Source organism: Chiloscyllium plagiosum, chromosome 22 (assembly GCF_004010195.1).
Source record: "Chiloscyllium plagiosum isolate BGI_BamShark_2017 chromosome 22, ASM401019v2, whole genome shotgun sequence".
In the NCBI taxonomy this organism is placed as follows: Eukaryota; Metazoa; Chordata; class Chondrichthyes; order Orectolobiformes; family Hemiscylliidae; genus Chiloscyllium; species Chiloscyllium plagiosum.
Window position 1 is genome coordinate 46,329,421 of NC_057731.1, and position 19,932 is coordinate 46,349,352.

General features: G+C 44.8%; 1 protein-coding gene across 4 annotated transcripts in view; it reads left to right on the forward strand.

Annotated features, from left to right (window-relative positions):
- The first annotated feature begins 402 nt into the window (after positions 1-402).
- st3gal7 (ST3 beta-galactoside alpha-2,3-sialyltransferase 7) overlaps positions 403-19,932 on the forward strand; it is a 32,934-nt gene continuing 13,404 nt past the window's right edge. Inside the window, exons 1-4 of one of the 4 annotated variants that reach the window (XM_043712969.1) lie at positions 403-807; positions 11,496-11,554; positions 13,249-13,372; positions 16,054-16,397. In XM_043712969.1, coding sequence (XP_043568904.1) covers positions 11,517-11,554; positions 13,249-13,372; positions 16,054-16,397 — 506 coding nt within the window. In that variant the 5' untranslated portion in view covers positions 403-807; positions 11,496-11,516. Of the gene's footprint in view, positions 808-829; positions 1,641-11,495; positions 11,555-13,248; positions 13,373-16,053; positions 16,398-19,932 lie in introns of those variants that run through there. The other 3 variants (XM_043712967.1, XM_043712968.1, XM_043712970.1) reach the window with 3 other exon arrangements.

The following is a 19,932-nucleotide window of genomic DNA, read 5'->3' on the forward strand; positions in this document are numbered from 1 at the left end:
GCTTCCAGGACCAAAGTCAAGGACTCTGGTCTGTTTAACCACTGTCATGTTAAATATTGTATGTCTGTGCATTAAGGTCACTTAGCTTAACAAATTAACATTTTCTGACAGAAGGGACTTTGTCATTATTTCACTTGAATTATTATTCCACAAGTGGGTGCTTCTGTTTTCAGATTCAGTATTAAACCTTGAACCAGTTTTGTACTATGTGCCATGCCCAAGGAACGCTGACTCAGGTGCTGCCATTTCTCTCACACCACACCTTTTAGAATTCAGCTTTTGCTGAAATAGCAAAGGGGATCACGGTTCCCTTTATTCACAAGTGGTAAAATTCATTGTATTTTGCTTATCCTAGTCTTGGCAATGTTACATTAGAAATGGGAACAGATCACTTACCATTTCAAGCCTGCTGTGCTTTTCAATAGGATCCTTTGGTCAAATCCTTTAATTAACCAAAATACCTCTCCCATCATGGCATCGTACATTGCTCTTGAGAATCTACTGAACCTTCTTGCACATCCTGGGGGAGGACTAAGGGAAGATTCTGGAAGGGCTCCAGCCATTCACTGGGCTGAATCCTGGGATGGTCCAATGATGAGAAATTAAATGAGTCAGCCCCACATTCACTAGAGTTTAGAAAATTGCCAGTTGATAGAACGAGACAGAAATTTCTGAAGTAGCTTGACAGGGTAAATGCTGAGATGATGCTGGCTCTGCTTGAGGAATCTCAGAATGAAGGACGGCCATTTTGGTGGAAGGAAGCCATTTCTTCCCTATGAATGGTTATAATTCTCCACCTTCACAGAGGTATGGACACTCTGTTGTCGAACGTATTTAAGGTAGAAGTGAACAGATTTGGGGGGATTGAAGGGGTATGGGGTTGGTGTGGGAGGACGTAGCCAAAGGCACATAATCAATCAGGACCTGATGGGATAGCCCAATAGGGCCGAATGGCCTACTACTGCTCCTCAACCACGATGATGGCAGGGGGCTGGGGTTGGCGAGATCGCTGGTGCCAGGAGGTACAGGCAACTCTGCACCTTTGTCAATAATTAACTGAAGGGAAGGTGGGTTAAGGGACACAATGTCGATAAAGCCAGGCTGTATCAGATGTAGTCACAGGCTGACTTTCTCACGTACTCCTGTTAAATTATTGATGGCAAGATACTAAAATACAAGCAACCCAGTGCGGCTGGAGCGATGTGCCTGAATGGAACTTTGATCCTGTGTGACTGGGAAAGCCTTTCATTCTTCATTTGAAAGCTGGTTTAAAAATTGCACCTTCTCGTGTTGCACTCTGTTCAACTCCCCAGTGAGCAAGGGACTGATTCAGCAATAATGTGGAGCTGCTCCTAGTGAGGGATACTCAGGCACCCGACCACACAGACCAATGTCGCCGCGTCTAAACGTATTAAGAGGCTGACACGGTAAGAACCAGGAGGATGAAACAAGTATCTATGGAGGTGAGCGACCTCTCGACTGACCCGAGATAATTCTGCACAGACCACGCACTCCTCGGTGTTTGACTGAAGTCGCTTGATTTCAAGTCCACCTCAATCAGAATCTCTCAGACTGAACACATTCCAGGGCCAGCACCACCAAATTCTGGAACAGAAAGAAAGCTGCTAGCCTTTGGGCAGGTCCGTTCTTAATAGATATTTGTAAGACTGAAATTGCTGACTTGCTTCTTGTGCATTTTGTACTTTGCTCAAATCTTACTGGCATTAATATTTGAATGTTTTGCTCAAGATAATCAGCTGTCACTTAGCAACGACTGCTTTCAACTTTACAGAGGGTGGTTTTTCTGCAAGGTAAAAACAATGACTGCAGTTGCTGGAAACCAGATTTTGGATTAGTGGTGCTGGAAGAGCACAGCAGCAAGCCTGTATTTATTAACAGTGACAGATAGCTGAATCAAATCTGCTTTCCTACCTCTGTACTCGGCATGGTGGCTCAGTGGTTAGCACTGTTGCCTCACAGCTCAAGGGGCCTGGGTTGGAATCCAGCCTCGGGCAACTGTCTGCTTTCCTCCCACAATCCAAACATGTGCAGAGTAGGTGAATTGGCCGTGCTAAATTGCCCATGGTGTTTGGGGATGTATAGGTTAACGGCATTAGTCAGGGGTAAATGTAGTGGATTGGATCTGGGTGGTTACTCTTTGGAGGGTCAGTTTGGACTTGTTGGGCCGAAGGGCCTGTTTCCACACTGTAGGGATTCCATGCAAATATTCACAACACGGTAAAAATAAACCATTGGCAGTCGTAGTATTTCCTGCCAAATATTCACTCCATTGGTCCCTAACCAGATATTTGAATAGTGTGTCCCAGTTTGCAAATAATTACCTTTCAGGCAAGTGTTTTATATCTTAAACAAAAAAGTCTTAACTATTCATTACTCAGTAACTTTAGCAGAAAGAAAATCAAACAACACAGTAATCTAATTAATGTCTGTGTGTTAAACAGGAATCATTTGGTCTCAGTCCCCATTCACATGAAAGACGGACAAGTACAATAAAGTGAAGGGATAAATAAGATAACAATCCTGGCTAGATTACTTCAATGGCCTTCACAATGCATTGTTTCACATGTATAAATGTGGACTTCTTGGCTGGTTTTTCTGGAACGTTGATCAGGATCATCTCAGTTCACCCAGACAAAGGCAGTAAAATTTCTACCTCAGTTTTCTATTCTCTGGGCTTTCGGAAGCTGGTTTAGGAGATTAGGTAGGGAGCTTTCGATCTTCAAAAAAAATTCATCCGAACCTATCTCCCTCTGAACTGGTTGCACTCCATGCTGTCAGATCCAACCCTGACTTTGTAATGGAGCCAGCAGATAAGGTGCTGTTGTTGTCTGGCGTACTGACCTCGATGTGGCAGAGTCTGAGTGCTAATTCTCAGATACCTCCTCCTATCTCCCTCTGGACCATGACCCCACCATGAAACACCAGGCTGCTGTGTCCACAATTGTTACTAATCTCATTTTGTCTGGTAATCTCCCCAAAGATCACTGCCTCCAAGCTCATAGCATCCCAACCCCACGCAGCCCTTCTACCTCCTTCTCACAAACAGGATTGCCTGCCCAGACTCTGTTTCTATCTGCTTCTTCCTACCTGGACTTGATTTTGTTCTCCTCTTGTTCAGTCCCTGCCACCTATATCTGTGATTCCTCTAATGCGTTACATCCGTTTCAGAATTTCCAGTTCGCATGCTCCAGCAGCCTCCTCTTTACCATAAATGTGCAATCCCTTTACACATACATTCCCCATCAGAGTGTTCTCTGGGCTGTCTGCTCTGTCCAGGAAAATAGGCCTGAACCATTCGCATCCACCACCACCCTCCTCCGCCTGGCTGAGCTTGTCTTCCCCCTGAACAGCTTCTCTTTTAACTCCTCTCAGTTTCTTCAGGTGAAAAAGGTGGTCAATGGTACACGCATAGGCCCCAGTTATGCCTGGGTACATGGAACATTCCGTGTTCCAGTCCTAGTCCCGCCTCCCACACGCAGGTCTTTCTCCAGTAGATCAATGACATCATCAGTGCTGCTTCCCTTTCTTGTCTGGAATTGGAAAAGTTTATCCATTTCACTTCCAATTTCCGTGTCGCTCTCACCTTCACCTGTTCCATCTCTGTTTCCATTTCTGGGAATAGGCTGGCCATCGATCTCCACGGGGAGAAAGTGAGGTCTGCAGATGCTGGAGATCAGAGCTGGAAATGTGTTGCTGGAAAAGCGCAGCAGGTCAGGCAGCATCCAAGGAACAGGAGAATCGACGTTTCGGGCATAAGGGCTTATGCCCGAAACGTCGATTCTCCTGTTCCCTGGATGCTGCCTGACCTGCTGCGCTTTTCCAGCAACACATTTCCAGCATCGATCTCCACTACAAACTACAAGAGTACTACAGCCTCAGGCGACTGTCTGTGGAGTTTGCACATTCTCCCTGTGTCTGCATGGGTTTCCTCAGGTGCTCCAGTTTCCTCCCAAAGTCCAAAGATGTGCAGGTCAGGTGAATTGGCCATGCTAAATTGTCCCTAGTGTCAGGGATATGCAGGTTAAGTGCATTAGGTGGGGTAAATGTAGAGTAATAGGGTAGGGGAATGGGTCTGGGTGGGGTACTCTTTGGAGGGTCAGTGTGGATGTGTTGGGCCAAATGGCCTGTTTCCACACTGTGGAGATTATATGATGATGATTCTATGATGAGTAGATTGGAATGGGAGCCTAGCAGGGTTTCTGGAGGTAATTCGGGAGGCACAGCAGAAAATTATCCCAAGGAAGAAAAAACATACTAGGGGGAGGATGAGGCAACAATGTCTGACAAGGGAAGTCATGGAGAGCCTAATGTTCAATCAAAAGGAAAACCATACCAAGTGTTAAAGATTAGTAGGAAACCTTTAAAAAACAGCAGAGGATAACTAAACAATAAGAGGGAGAAGATGAAATGTAAAAGGAAGCAAGTTAGTAATGTAAAAAAAAATTGCAAGAGATTTTTTTAGATATCTGCAAGGTAAGAAAGAGTCTGTAATGAGTATAATGAGGTGAGCTAGGTGGAGCTCATTTAATAGACTTCCCTGTTTGGGACTGTTCATCCGGTCTGATCAGGGAGCCCTGGCTGACAGGTATAAACAGGAGTGTCAGGGGTCCTGTTCACTCTAAAAGCTGGCTCTGAGGGAGCTGGATCATTGTCAAGGACTCTCCATGTGTAAATAAAGGGTGACTTGGTGACAGGATACTGGCCTCTGTGGAGTTATTTCATTGCAAGAATGGACATTAGACTGCTGTAAAATGAGGCTGGAGAAGTAGCAATGGGGAATGAAGAAATGGAGGAGGAACTGAATAGATACTTTACATTAGTCTTCACAGTGGAAGAGACCAGCAACATACCTGAACTTCAAGAGAGTGAGGATGTGGAGGTGAGAGTCATGGCCATCACTAAAGGGAAGATGCTGGGGCATCTGAAAGGTCTGAAAGTGGATAAATCACCCAGACCACATGGACTACCCCTCAGAGTTCTGTAGGAGATAGCTGAGGAGATTGAGGAGGCATTGATGTTTCAGGAATCACTGCAGTCAGGGAGGGTTCCAGAGGACTGGAAAATGGCTAATGTACAATCCCTGTTTAAGAAAGGAGGGAGGCAGAAAATGGGAAACAATAGGCCAGTTAGCATGATCTCAGTCATTGGTAAGATTTTTGAGTCCATTATTAAGGATAAGACTGTAGAGTACTTTGAAGTGCATGGTAAAATCAGGCTGAGTCAGCACAGCTTGGTCAAGGGGAAGTCATATCTGATGAATGATAGAATTCTTTGAGGAGGTAACAAGCAAGTTAGACAAAGGAGAGCCAGTGGGATGTAATTGATTTTGATCTCCAGAAGGCCTTTGACAAGATGTTGCAAGGAGGCTGCTGAATAAGATGACATACCATGAAGTTAGGGCAAGTTACTGGCACGGATAGAGGATTGGCTGACTGGCAGAAGGCAGAGAGTAGGGATAAAAGGGCCCTTTCGGGGATGGCAGCCAGTGACTAATGGAGCTCCTTAGGGATCCATGATGGGACCACAGCTATTCACATTATACTTAACGATCTGGATGAAGGAACTGAGGGCATTGTTGCTAAGTTTGCAGATGACACAACGATATGTGTTGAGCAGGCAGGGAGGCTACAGAAGGAGTTGGACAGGCCAGGAGAGTGGGCAAACTGATAGATGGAATCCAATGTGGGAAAATCTACGTTTATGCTCTTTGATAGGAAGAATAGAGCAGTAGACTTACTGAACAGGGAGAGACTTTGGAAATCTGAAACACAAGGAGCCAGGATGTCCTAGTTCAAGATTCTCTCAAGGTTAGCAGGTTCTCTTGGCAGTTAGGAAGGAAAATGCAGGAAAAAGGAAAATGTCCTCTTCATTTGAAGAGGATGAGAATACAAGAGCAGAGATGTACCATTGAGGCTGTGTAATTCTCCATTCAGACCGCATTGGGAATATTGTGAGCAGTTTTGGGCCCTGTATCTAAGGAAGGAAATGTTGGCATTGGAGGGGTTCCAGAGCAGCTTTACAAGGATGATCCTGGGCATGAAGGGCTTGTACTATGAGGAGTGGTGAGGACTCTGGGTCCGTACTCTATGGAGTTTAGAAGGATGACAGGAGAATCTGATTGAAATTTACAGAATACTGGATCGAGTGGATGTGGAGAAGATGTTTCCACTAGTAGGAGAGACAAGGACTGGAGGGTACAGCCTCAAAGTGAAGGGCCAACCCTTTAGATCTGAGGTGAGGAGGAATTTCTTCAGCCAGAGGGTGGTGACTCTGTGGAACAGAGGGCTGTGGAGGCGAAGTCATCGAGTGTATCTAAAACAGAGAGAGGTTCGTTTGATTGAAATAGGGGATTAAAGGTAATGAGGAGAAGGCAGGAGAATGGGATTGAGGCACATATCAGCCATGACTGAATGCACTGGAGCTGAGATGACTGACCTCCAACAATCACAATCACAAACAATATGCGCCAGGAATGACTCCAACCAGCAGAGTTTGCCCCCAATACCCATTGGTTCCAGCTTTGCTCTGGCTGTTTGATGGCACACTCAGTCAAATGTGGCCTTGATGTCAAGGGCTGCCACTCTCCCCTCCCCTCTGGAATTCAGCCCTTTCGTCCATGCTTGAATCAAGGCTGTAATGAGGTCAGGAGCTGAGTGGCCCTGGCGGAACCCAAACTGGGCATCACTGAGCAGGTTATTGCTGAGCAAATGCTGCTTGATAGACTGTTGATGACACCTTCCATCACTTTACTGATGATCGAGAGTACACTGATAGGATGGTCATTTGCTGGGTTGGATTTGTCCTGCTTTTTGTGTATAGGGTATACCTGGGCAATTTTCCACATTGTCCAATAAATGCTAGTGTTGTACCTGTACTGGAACAGCTTGTCTAGGGGAGCGCAAGTTCTGGAGCACAAGTCTTCAATGCTATTACCAGAATGTTTTCAGGTCCCATAGTCTTTGCAATATCCAGCCTCCTACCATTTGTTACTCACTGAATCAAATTCACTGAAGACAGGTATGTGTGATGCTGGGCATCATTGGAGCAGGCAATCACCCCCTTGGCATTTCTGGCTGAAGACTGCTGTGAATATTTTAGCAATATCTTTTGCACTTCAGAGTTTGCCCCCGATTCCCATTGATTCCAGTTTTACTAGGGCTCATTAATAACACCATCAGTCTGGCCCAGGAGGTCACTGATTGTGCTGGAATACAATCCTGCTGTCGCTGAGGGCCCACTATGATTCACGAATGCACCATGAGTTGCTAGATCTGTTCAAAGTCTGTCCAATTTGACATAGTGACAGTGCCACACAACGTGATGCAGAGTATTCTCAACGTGAAAATGGGATTTCACCCCCACCAAAACTGCACAGTGGTTACTCTTCTCAATACTGTTGTGGACAGATGCCTTTGTGAAGGTAGATTAGTGAGTACGAGGCCACATATGTTTTCTCCTTCACTTGACAAACCTAGTCCTTGAGAACTTAACCAGTTCAATCAGAGGTGGTCCTTCTGAGACACTCTTGTCGATGGACATTGATGTTCTTCACTCAGAGCACATGGTCACCCTCACTGTTTCCTCCAAGTGATGCCCAACATTGAGGAGTACTCTTTCATTAGCCATGGGGTGTGGTATGCAGTAACCAGAGGGAGGTTTCCATGTTTGACCTGATGCCATGAGACTTCATGGGGTGCAGAGTCAATGTTGAGATCTCCCAGGGTAACTCACTCCTAACTGTACATCACTGTGTTGCCACCTGTGCTGGGTCTGTCCTGCCGGTCTGTGAGGTATGCTTCCATCTGACTCTTATCAGGCTCTTGTTTGTTGAGTCTGTGAGATAGTTCTCCCAATTTTGGTTCAAACCCCCAGAAGTTGGGAAAGAACCTTCTGGCAATCTCAGTCCTGCCGACCCTGCAATGTCAATTCCGATGCTTAGGTTGATGCCAGGAGGTCGGTCCAGTTTCACTCCTTGCCTTAGGCTTTGAATATACCTGAGCGACTTGCTCAGCCATTTCAGAGGGCAGTTAAAAGTCAAGCACTTTGCTGTGGGTCTGGAGTCGTGTGTAGGCCCAGACCAGGTAGAGATGGCAGGTTTGCTTCCCTACTGGACATTAGCAAACCCAGTTGATATTTACAACAGTTGACAGTGGTTATATGGCTGACATTAGACAGACCTTTAATTGCTGACTTTGTTGAATTCAGGTTTCACCATCTGCCATGGTGAGATTTGAACCCATATCCCTAGAGCATTAGCCTGGAATTCTGGATTACTAGTCCAGTGACATATTTCAATGCCTCCACCTCCTCATTGGGAGAGAGGATTAGTGGGGTGGACTGGACTGGGAGTGCATGACTGACAGAGGAAGCAAACTGGAATCATGATCGTCGACTGGTGGATTTAGGCTCCAATCATAATGTAGAGTAAAATACTGCGAAAAGACGGGAAATCTTGGGAGAATGCAGCAATTATCTGCAGAGTGCAAAGTATGTTGGACTATGTTACGAGAACCCGGGTTGAATAATCAACATATTGGCTGCTTCTTTTAAACTAATGCTTGTTTGATTAATAAGTGCTTGCTCACAGTGTCATTTGTGGATCAACTACACCCTGGAAACTGAAAGCACTTAGTAACCAACTTTGAAGCCAAACTCTTTGTATGTTACTAGGAGAAAGTGAGGTCTGCAGATGCTGGAGACCAGAGTTGAAAAATGTGGTGCTGGAAAAACACAGCAGACCAGGCAGCATCCGAGGAGCAGGAGAATCAACATTTCGGGCATAAGCCTGATTCCTGAAGAAGGGCTTATGCCCGAAACGTTGGTTCTCCTGCTCCTCGGATGCTGCCTGGCCTGCTGTGCTTTTCCAGCACCACATTTTTCAACTCTTCTATGTTACTACTCATTACTGCTCCTATAAACTAAAGAATGTGTTTTTCCATATGGGGTGTTCCTGGATTACCGATAGTACTATTATGTCTGATAGTTACACCTTTTACACCAAGGCTACATAGTTCATGTCCTTTATGATTGATTATCACTGAGCAAGTTCTGCTGCTTGTGTTGATACTCCAGCAACAGCGGTCCAGAAAGTGAAACTGCCGTGTCCCTATTAGACAAACATGAAGATATTCAAAAGGTCTGACAGCATCTATGGTGAGAAATACCAGAACTCATATCACAAGGGGGTGTGGGATAGAGTCCTGAAGCCTTTATTCAGTTATTCTCTTTCAGCAGAGATGCACATTGTATATAATGTGTATCTCCCATCAGTCCGGCCCTCTTTCAGCTTGCTCCTGAGCACTTGTCAGTTCTCCAAAACATCCACCTCAACATTTTCAAAGAGCTAACTGATAATCAACGTCCAAATGCTACAAGAGCTGGATAATATCCAGGGGTTTTATAGTGAGAGGGCAGGTAAGTGGAACCGAAGCCCAAGAGAAGATCAGCCATGATCTTATTGAGTGGTGGAGCAGACTCAAAGGGCCAGACGACCTACTCCTGCTTCTAGTTCTTATGTTGGACTCACAAACGGCAAAAAACATTTGTGCCAAATGAGTGCCAAGCAACTTCCATCTTCAATAAGAGACAATTTAACCACCATCCCTTGATATCCATCACTGACTCCCCCACAATCAACATCTCTACAGAGGGGCGGTGTTACCATAGACCAGAAATTGAACAGGACTTGCCATATAAACACAATGGCTGCACGAGCAGGTCAGTGGTTAGGAATACGATGATGAGTAACTCACCTCCTGACTCCCCAATGCCGATCGACTATTTGCAAGTCACAAGTCAGGAGTGTGATGGAATACTCCCCACTTGCTTGGATCAGTGTATCTCCAACAACATTCAAGAAGGTACAAAGTAGCCCACTTGACTGGCACCACATCTACAAACATCCACGCTCTGTACCACCAACGCTCAGTAGAAGCAGTGTATAATATGTACAAGTTACACTGTAGAAGTTCACCAAAGCTCCATAGATAGAAGCTTTCAAACCCACGACCACTACCATCAATAGAAGGACAAAGGCAGCAGATACATGGAAACATCGCCCCTACAAGTTGCCCACCAAACCACGAACCTTCCCTATTTGGAAGTGTATCAATTGTTCCTTCAGTGTCACCACAAGAGCAAATAGGGATGGCAATAAAAGCTGACCCAGCCAACTACGCCCACATCCTAGGAACAAATTTTAAAAATGAATATGCAAACAATACAGATTTGATATTTGATACCACTTACGTTCCTGTCTGCTGTGCTAGAGAAGTCACATTTCTGAAGTTAAGAAGGTAGAGAAAAGAATGGACTGTTTGAATTTTGGTGATACTGTGTATGGGGCAGTTTGCTGTGCACAATGAGGCTGCTGTTTCCTGCATTACAATAGTGACGACACTTTTAAAAAAGTGCTTCATTGAACCACTTTTAGTTGGCCTGGGATTGAAATGTGTTATACAAACACAAGTCTATCTTTTTTATGTATGAATCAGGAGCCTTCCAGCTCAGCGAGCAAACCTACATCCTATTTTTCCCTGTCTATGCTTGTGTGTGTGTGTGTGTGTGTGTTATAGGGAATTTAGTTTTAATTTGTACTGTTTTAGGCTCATGGTTTGTAACAATTTACTTGTAACTAGAGTGTAATTACTTGTAATAAGTAACAATTATTGTCAAGTATAGAAATCTGGTCCACACTTTCTATCAATTTGGAACTGAAAATCAGTTAATTTGGGGAATGCTGCGTACTTTTTAAAGTCTATGTACTTTAACAATTCTGGAAATACCTTATTCCCATGAAGTATGACAATTGCAGCCAGAAGTGTTACTTAACCATCCTCCCTTCGTCTACTCCTAGAGCAGCCAGACTTTAAACGGGTGGCATGGTGGCTCAGTGGTTAGCGCTGCTGCCTTCCAGCACCAGGGTCCTGGGTTCAATTCCTGCCTGTCTGTGTGGAGTTTGCACATTCTCCCTGTGTCTGTGTGGGTTTCCTTCCACAATCCAAAAGATGTGCAGGTCAGGTGAATTGGCCACACTAAATTGCCCACAGTGTTAGGTGTATTAGTTAGGGGTAAATCTACGGTAGGGGAATGGGTTTGGGTGGGTTTCTCTACAGAGGGGCGGTGTGGACTTGTTGGGCCAAAGAGCCTGTTCATCCACACTGTAGAGAATCTAATCTAAACAATGATTCCCCAACCCAGCACACTAGGTGTGTTCATGTCTATGCATCTGTTCTGGAAAGGACTGATGTTAACATCTTGTCATCTCTCCACGGAGCCAAAGCCTGGCCCCAGTCTCTCTCTCTCTCATGTCAATGCAGTTGATTCCAGCGATGATGGGAGCTGGTCCTAACTGGATCCTTTTATTGACAGAGGGCAAGGGGTTGAACACAGGAATTGGCTTCCTTTACCCATGAGCAAACGCGTGGAGAAAGAAAACAATTGTTGAACTAACTTTTTTTTGTAAATATTTCCAGTTTTCAGGCTGTGTTGACAGGATGAGGACAGCTCAGCACATAATCTGCTGCAGGAACAGGTAAAGCCAACGTTTTATACAGAGAACAGAAGAAGCTTTTCTTGTAAAACAAGAAACCAAGTGGGTTAGAAAGAGCAAAGGGTTCTTGGGATAATGGTGAATAAACAGCTTTGCAGTTCAGCCAAGGAATTACAATGCTAATGAAGCTCTGGGATTTATTTCTGAGGCGGGGTGGGGGTCCAAAAGCCGTGAAGTAATGTTAAATTTATACTGGACACTGGTTGGACCACACTTGGGATAAGGTACTGTGTACAGTTCCAAACACACTAATGTGAAAAGGACACAAAAGCATTGGAGAAACTAGAACAAAACACAATGATGGTACTAAAACGAGAATGTTTTACAATTTAACATAAGATCATGAGAGACAGGAATCGGAGTAGGTCATTCAGCCCATTGAGTCTGCTCTGCCATTCACTGAGATCATGGCTTTTCTGCTAACCCTCAACTCCACTTTCCTGCCTTTTCCCTTTAACCCTCGATTCCCTTATTGATTAGGAATCTATCTCAGACTTGAGACCCAGCTTCAACGACTCTCTGGAGTAAAGAATTCCATAGATTCACAATCCTCGAGATGAGAAAGAGTTTCTTCTCTGAAAGTCTCATTTTAAATCTGTGACCCCTTACTAGACTCTCCCGCAAAGGGAAATGACATTTTATCCACCCTGTCAAGTCCTCTAAGAATCTTGTGAATTCTTCTGAATTCAATGAGTGCTGACTGAACTTACACAACCACTCCTCTTGAGAGTCTGTCTATCCCCAGAATCAGCTGAAGGAACCTTCTCTGGTTTGTCTCCAATTGTCAGTATATCTTCCTTAGATAAAGGGCCCGGAACTTCACAGCATCCCAACTATCGTCTGATTAGTGGCTTGTACAGTTTTAACATTCTTTCCTCCTTTTATAATCCATTCCCTTTGAAATAACAGCCACATTCTATGTGCCTTTCCTTTTACCTGCTGAAATTAGACGCTAGCTTTTTGTGGTTCATGCATGAGGACTCCCAAATCACTCTGTTCTGAGTGTTGCTGGTTAGGCCAGCATTTATTGCCTGTCCCTAGTTGCCCTTGAGGAGGTGGGGGGTGAGCTGCCTTACTACTGCAGTCCATGTCCTGTAGGTACATACACAATGGTGTTAGGGAGGGGATTCCAAGGTTTTGACCCACTGACAATAAAGGAACAGCGATTTATTTCCAAGTCAGGATGGTGAGTGGCTTAGAGGGGAACTTGCAGGGGGTGGCGTTCCCATATATCTGCTGCCTTTGTCCTTTTGGGTAAAAGAGGTCGTGTGTTTGGAAGGTGCAGTTTGAGGAACAGACTCATTCTTTGTTGCATCACCCAGTGATTCAGTCTGAACATACGTTTGTTACTATTTTCACTCATTTCCCAGTGAGAAAGAGATCGGGGAAGAGATTCAGAGGCATAGATCCACAACATCCCTGCAAAACCATTGGGAATCATACAGGGACTGACACAGAGACTCATCAAATTCAATCCCTAAAACCCTAGCAATGAATCAAGACCCTGGAATTTGAATGTTTTTCAGTTATTATAAAACAGTGCTGATAACTGCAATTCTGGGGAAATGTTTTGGAGATCTATTAACATTTTTCAGGAGAATGGATTCAGGTTTTGGGGTCCTGGATCTCCTACCTGGTCATCCTGCTTCATTCAGACTCTCTTTGTTCTTTCCCAGGCAGCAATCTCTGTTCACATCAGTCACGCTGTTGTCCCTCTGTTACCTGGTGCTGCTGTACCCTTCCTACCACAAGCAGCAGGATATCTGGAGATATTACAGAATGTCTGAGGAGCACGTTGTGGTAAGCTGCAGGTGCCGACCTGTCCAGTGAGGGTGAGGGCCAGCGCGATGGTGATTATTGGCAGAATGAGGGCGATGAAGCTGAGGTCTGTGATGGTAGCAATGAGGGTGAAGGTGGTGAAGAGTGCATGCGAGGTTGGCGAATAAGGAGCGGCATGCGCACTGAGAAGACACTGCTTGCTGGTGACTGGCACCAACCTGCACGCTGCACTCTCTCTGCTCCATTGCCCTGAACATGCAGCCGTTGCAAAGCCCACACCTCTTACAGCCTTTAGACCCTTCAAAAAGGACAGTACGGTGGCTCAATACTTAACACTGCTGCCTCACAGCACCGGGGATCCGGGTTCGATTCCAGCCTCGGGCGAATGTCTGTGTGGAGTTTGCACGTTCTCCCCATGTCTGCGTGAGTTTCCCCCGGGTGCTCCGGTTTCCTCCCAAAGATGTGGTTAGGTGAATTGGCCATGCTAAATTGCCCCCCAATGTCCAGGAGTGTGGAGGTTAGGTGGAATTAGCCCCACAGGAAATGAGGGATTTCGAGGATATGGTTTGGGGTAGAGCAGACTCTCTTAGCAACACAGTCAAGATTAGAGTGGTGCCGGAAAAGCACAGCAGGTCAGGCAGCATCCGAGGAGCAGGAAAATCGGCATTTCGGGCAGGAGCCCTTCATCAGAAATCCTGCACCTCTCTCTGCACTGTAGGGACTGTATGATTTCATTAAAAAAGATTAAATAAGCGAATAAATCACTTAATCTTAAGAACCAACCCTTTCACAAATTTCACAAAAACTAAATTCCAAAGAAAACTTCATAAACTAAAGTTTCGGGGCAGAGGGTGGGAAAGCCCCTGTGGTGCCCACCTGTTGTGGAAGACCTGAAGCCTGTTTGTTATAGCTTTTATTTACAGAAGGAACTGAGTCCTCCATTTCAGGACAGAAACACTGAAACTAGGAGCAAGAGTAGGCCATTTAGTCCTTCAGGCCTGCTCCACTATTCAAAATGTTCGTGGCCGAACTCAGTATGCTGTTTTCTCCCATACCTTTTGATCCCTTTAGCCATAAGGACTATACCTAACTCTTTGAATACATTCAATATTTGGCCTCAACTACTTTCTGTGGCAGAGAATTCCACAGGATCATTGCTCTGTGAATGCAACTGTCTGTGTGGAGTTTGCACATTCTCCCCACATCCTCCGGGTGCTCTGGTTTCCTCCCACAGTTCAAAGATGTGCAGGCTGGGTGAATTGGCCATGCTAAATTGCCCATAGTGTTCAGTGATGTGTTGGTTAGGTGCACTAGTCAGGGGTAAATGTAGAGTAATAATGTGGGGGAATGGGTCTGGGTGGGTTACTCTCCAAAGGGTCAATGTGGACTTGTTGGGCCGAATGGCCTGTTTTCACACTGTTGGGATTCTATATAAAAAATTCTATAAAAATACTTCTCCTCTGTCTCAAATCAAAATAGCTGTGACCCCTGATTGTGGACTCCTTCCTGTGTTTACCCTGTCGAATTTTGTAGGTTTCTGAGATACCCCCTTATTCTTCTAAACACTAGCGAATATATTCCTACACGATCCAGTCTGCCTTCATAGGTCAGTCTTGTCATCCCAGGAATCAGTCTGGTAAACCTTTGCTGCACTCCCTCCAGTGCTAGAACATCCTTCCTCAGATAAAGGGACAAAACTGCACATAGTATTCCAGGTGTGGTCATGAGGCCTTGTGCAATTGCTGCAAGACATCCCTGCTCCTGTACTGGATTCCCCTCACTATGAAGACCATTGCCTCCTTCACTAGCCGCTGCACCCACAGGCTTACCATCAGAGACTGGTGTACGAGGAGTCCCAGGTCTCGCTGCACCTACTCCTTTCTTGATCTTTCACCATTAAAGATGCAACAAGACTTCTTGCCAAATCAGGGAACTCACCAAATGTCTCCAGAAACTCAAACAAGAGCTTTCAGACAATATATGCCCTTCTCAATGTGGTTCCCCATGAAAGACTAGGGTGGAAATAGATGTTGGTACAACATGTACCCCACAGGAGAGCATCTGGTCTCTGATGGCATTGATGGTCCAAATTGTGGTGCCATCCTTCTCAGCTGAATCCATCCCTAAATCAGATTGGTGAATCCTGGGGGAAAACGTCACTGTTTCGGAGTGAACTCATCACCCTGGTCTGATAACTCCCTTTGACCATACTGTACTCCATGGAGGAGAAAGTGAGGACTGCAGATGCTGGAGATCAGAGCTGAAAATGTGTTGCTGGAAAAGCGCAGCAGGTCAGGCAGCATCCAGGGAACAGGAGAATCGACGTTTCGGGCATAAGCCCTTCTTCAGCCCTTCTTTCCTGAAGAAGGGCTTATGCCCGAAACGTCGATTCTCCTGTTCCCTGGATGCTGCCTGACCTGCTGCGCTTTTCCAGCAACACATTTTCAGCTCTGTACTCCATGGAACATTGTGGGTAACACAACTGCGGACTAGAACACTTAGCACAAATGTGAGCTATAACTTTCTCTTAGATTGAGATATAGATCAGAACAAGAGAGGGAATGTGAAGATTAGATGTTATTAAATGACAGAGCAACTTTGAGGAGGCAAATGGTCTTGTTTTGGACATTGGAAACTTGTGTGTAACCGGAAAGACAATGCTGTGCCTTAACCAAAAGGTCCTTTCTTTGGCTTTTCTTTAGCGCCTGCACAATCGAAGCCAGCGGATAGTCTCTGGCGCTTGCAAAGCAAACTCCAGCCGGTCCAAACTCTCTGTGCTGTATTCGGGGAAGCAGCTGGCCAGGATTCCTGTATTTGTGCAGAAAGAGATGATCCCACGTCCGGGCACCACATCTTACAGTCCGCCTCTGGGCTTCAGAGGTTGTGAGGAGCAGCTGCAAGAAGTCATGGAGATACTGCCACAAGCAGGGCTTCCAATGGGGGTGGCGCCGGGCAACTGCTTGAGGTGTGTTGTCATAGGGAACGGTGGCATTCTGCGAGGCAGCAGGCTTGGGGCCTACATTGACCAACACAACATAATTATCAGGTGATCAGAATCTCTCTTTGTTCAGGTACTGACTTTGTATATAGTTAGATATCTAAATGTCATTTCCAAACAATCTTTCACTGAGCTACTTCATAGACTTTTACACTCAACTTGACAGAGCGTAACCACTGCTCCTGTGCCTCGAGATTCATCTTTTGGTACTTCATTTGGAGGGGGGACCTGATTGAGGTGGATAAGCTTATGAGAGGCATGGGCAGGGTGGGGGTGGAAGAAGGCAGCTGTTCCCCTTCATCAAAGGAGCGATAAAAAGGGGCCAACATTTTAAAGTGGAAGCCAGGAGGTTTTAGAGAGCATTTGGGGCAACACCTTTTGGCCCAGAGGGTGGCAGGGGAATGGAATGCACTGCCCACAGTGTAGGAAACCTTTCAAAAGTATTGGATCAGTACTTGAAATATCATAACATTCAAGGCTATAGGCAGAACAGTGGGACTTGTGTAGGTTGTTGTATACTGTGGCTGGTACAAACTCAATGGGCTGAAGGTCCTCTTTTATTAGGTGTCATTTCATTCCATGATTTTTTGTTCTATTTCCACCATCTCCTTTTGTGTGCTACCATCTTCCCCTTTATCATTTAACCTCTTCTGCCTTCCACCCTATCACAGACATTCCCTTCTCTTTAATCCTCTTTCCCTTTCACTCTACTTATTTAAAACCTGTTGCATCGCTAACTAACTTCCTTTCCTGATGAGGGGTCACAGATCCCAAGTGTTCCATGAGAAAAAGGTGCAGGAGTAGGCCATTCAGCCTCTCGACACTGCTCTGACGTTCAGTAAAATCATGGCTGGTCTCCTATTTCAAATCTGGTTCCATTTCAGATTTTCAGAATCTGCATTATTTTACTTGTTGTACCAATATGACACTCTATTTCCTTTCTCAATCCAAAACGTGTTTCAGTTCAATAACTCCAGAAAATGCAAGTCTCGCCCTGCTTTGAATATTGTTTCTCCATCTGGGGAGGTTCAGATTCTCGCTCTCATTCCTGAATATCAGAGAGTTAGCAGTTTGCTGTTGACAGAATGTGAGTATCACTCATCCGGCTTCTGTCTACCAGCTGTGTCCATTAATTATTAATGGGCTGAGTCATAGAGGTGTACAGTATGTAAACAGACTTCGGTCCAACCTGTCCATGCTGACTAGATATCATAACCCAATCTAGTCCCAGTTGCCAGCACTTGGCCCATATCATCTAAAACCTTCCTATTCATATACCCATCCAGACGCCTTTTATATGTTGTAATTGTACCAGCCTCCACCACTTCCTCTAGTAGCTCATTCCATACACGTACATGAAAACGTTGCCCCTGAGGTCCCTTTTAAGTCTTTCCCATCTCATCCTCTGTTCTGGACTCCCCCACCCCAGGGAAAAGGCTTTGTCTATTTACCCAACCCATGCCCCTCATGATTTTATAAACCTCTATGTGGTCACCCCTCAGCCTCTGACGCTCCAGGGAAAACAGCCCCAGCCTACTCAACCTCTCCATACAGCTCAAATCCTCCAACCTTGGCAACATCTTTGTAAATCTTTTCTGAACCCTTTCAAGTTTCACAACATCCTTCCGATAGGAAGGAGACCAGAATTGCACACAATATTCCAAAAATGGCCTAACCAACGTCCTGTACAGCTGCAAAGTCTTCTCTGAATTCCACATGCTCCAGCCAACATTCCCTTCCTCCATCATGCGATATTTCATCAGGAGTGTCAACTATAGCTCAGTGGGTAACACCCATACAACTGAAGTGCAGGGTTCTGTAGTCAAGCCTCACTCTAGGGTTTTTAACATCAAAGTGAAGGCTGCCACTTTAGTATACTACAGATGGAGTGCTGCATTGTTAAAGGCACGTACTGTCTTTGGATGACACATGTGCCTATTCAAGGGTGGAATTAATTCCTTGGCACTACTTTGAAGAAGGGTAAGTATGCTGTACATGGTGTTCTGGTAGATTTTTATCCATCAGTCAATATTGCCGAAGCAGATTGTCCAATCGCTAATTGCTATTTTGGAATCTTGCTGTGCAGAATTTGACTGCTGTGTTACCTACATTATAATTATAATCCCTTGTCCATAATTAAGGCTAAGATAGATCTTTGATTGGTCTTGGAACAATACTGGAATTTGGATGTCAGGAACTTTGGATCAGCCATGATCCTATTGAATGGTAGAGCAGACCTGAGGGTTTGAATGGCCTTCTCCTGTTCCTGTATCTTACTGTCTTGTAATAGTGACCTCAAAAAAAATTGCATTGCTCTATAGGTAAAATACTGCAAATGCTGGAAATCTAAAACAAACAGAGAACACTGGAGAAACTCAATGGGTCTGGTAGCATTTAATTCTTTAGTCATTCTGGGCTCAAATTTAACTGTTTCTATCTCCACAGATGCTGACGAGTTTCTCCAGCATTCTCAGTATTTGTTTCACTTTGTCCGAAAATTGCTTTAACACATCCAGTGGTTTTGATAAATATTATATAAATACAAATCTCTCTTGTTAAGATGCAATGATCTTAAACTTTGTGTATATGTGAAGTTGGCAGAAGTGGACTTTGGAATAGACCCTTTGCGGAAATAATTCAAATGCCTCTTTTTTGGTGCTCTGGACCTGATTAACATCAGGCTGAAGAATGGGTAAGGATAAAAGAAAGTTCATTGACAAAGCATGATTGAGGGTCAGATCACTGCAATGCCAGTAAGAGGCAACTTCTAAGTGAAGAGGAGAGACTGGGTTGGGGAGGGAATGATCAGAATGTAACTGCAGTGTTCAGTTATTCTGCATTTGATGAATCGAGTCTGTTCACTATTGATGCCAATGTGTTTGATTAGTTATGGCTGGGTGTGGACTCAGAGAAAAGTCAATGAATTGGAGAAAGGGCTAGAATGAGAAGCATGAGGTAGACATTTTAAAACACTGGAAATTAGTATCACCTCAGCAGAGATCTGAAAATATATAATAGTAATGTCGACCCAAACCTTGGGAGCATCTACAAAAGAGGAGGAGTGCAGCGATTGTGTAGAGTGTATTCTTTGAATGAAGTCAGGGGGGCCACAGCTGCTCTTCCCCGTTCACCAGCCAGGTTAGTGTATTTTCATGACTCAGCATGTCAATTGTACTCCTTTTAAGAATTTCTAATGAGAGTCAGTGATTTCTACCTGATACCAGGAAGCTATTTCGAAGCTATTTGCCTCGAACTCATTCTTTTCCAAGCCTTAACACTTGGAATTTTGTTCTTTCCATTAGACTTCCTTTCCTCCTAACAATCTCTCCAGCGGCCAACAGATTTTGAGGCATTAATTATTGTAATTGACAGTTCTCTAGATTGACACCTACCTGAAGATCAAAAATATATTTTTCTCTTGCACACTAGAAGTTCATTAATACAGTTGTGAAAAACACTTCTCACATGTAACCATTTAATCAAGTTATTGTTGTGGTTCTGTTCGCCGAGCTGGAAGTTTTTGTTGCAAAAGTTTCGTCCCCTGGCTAGGCGACATCATCAGTGCTTGGGAGCCTCCTGCGAA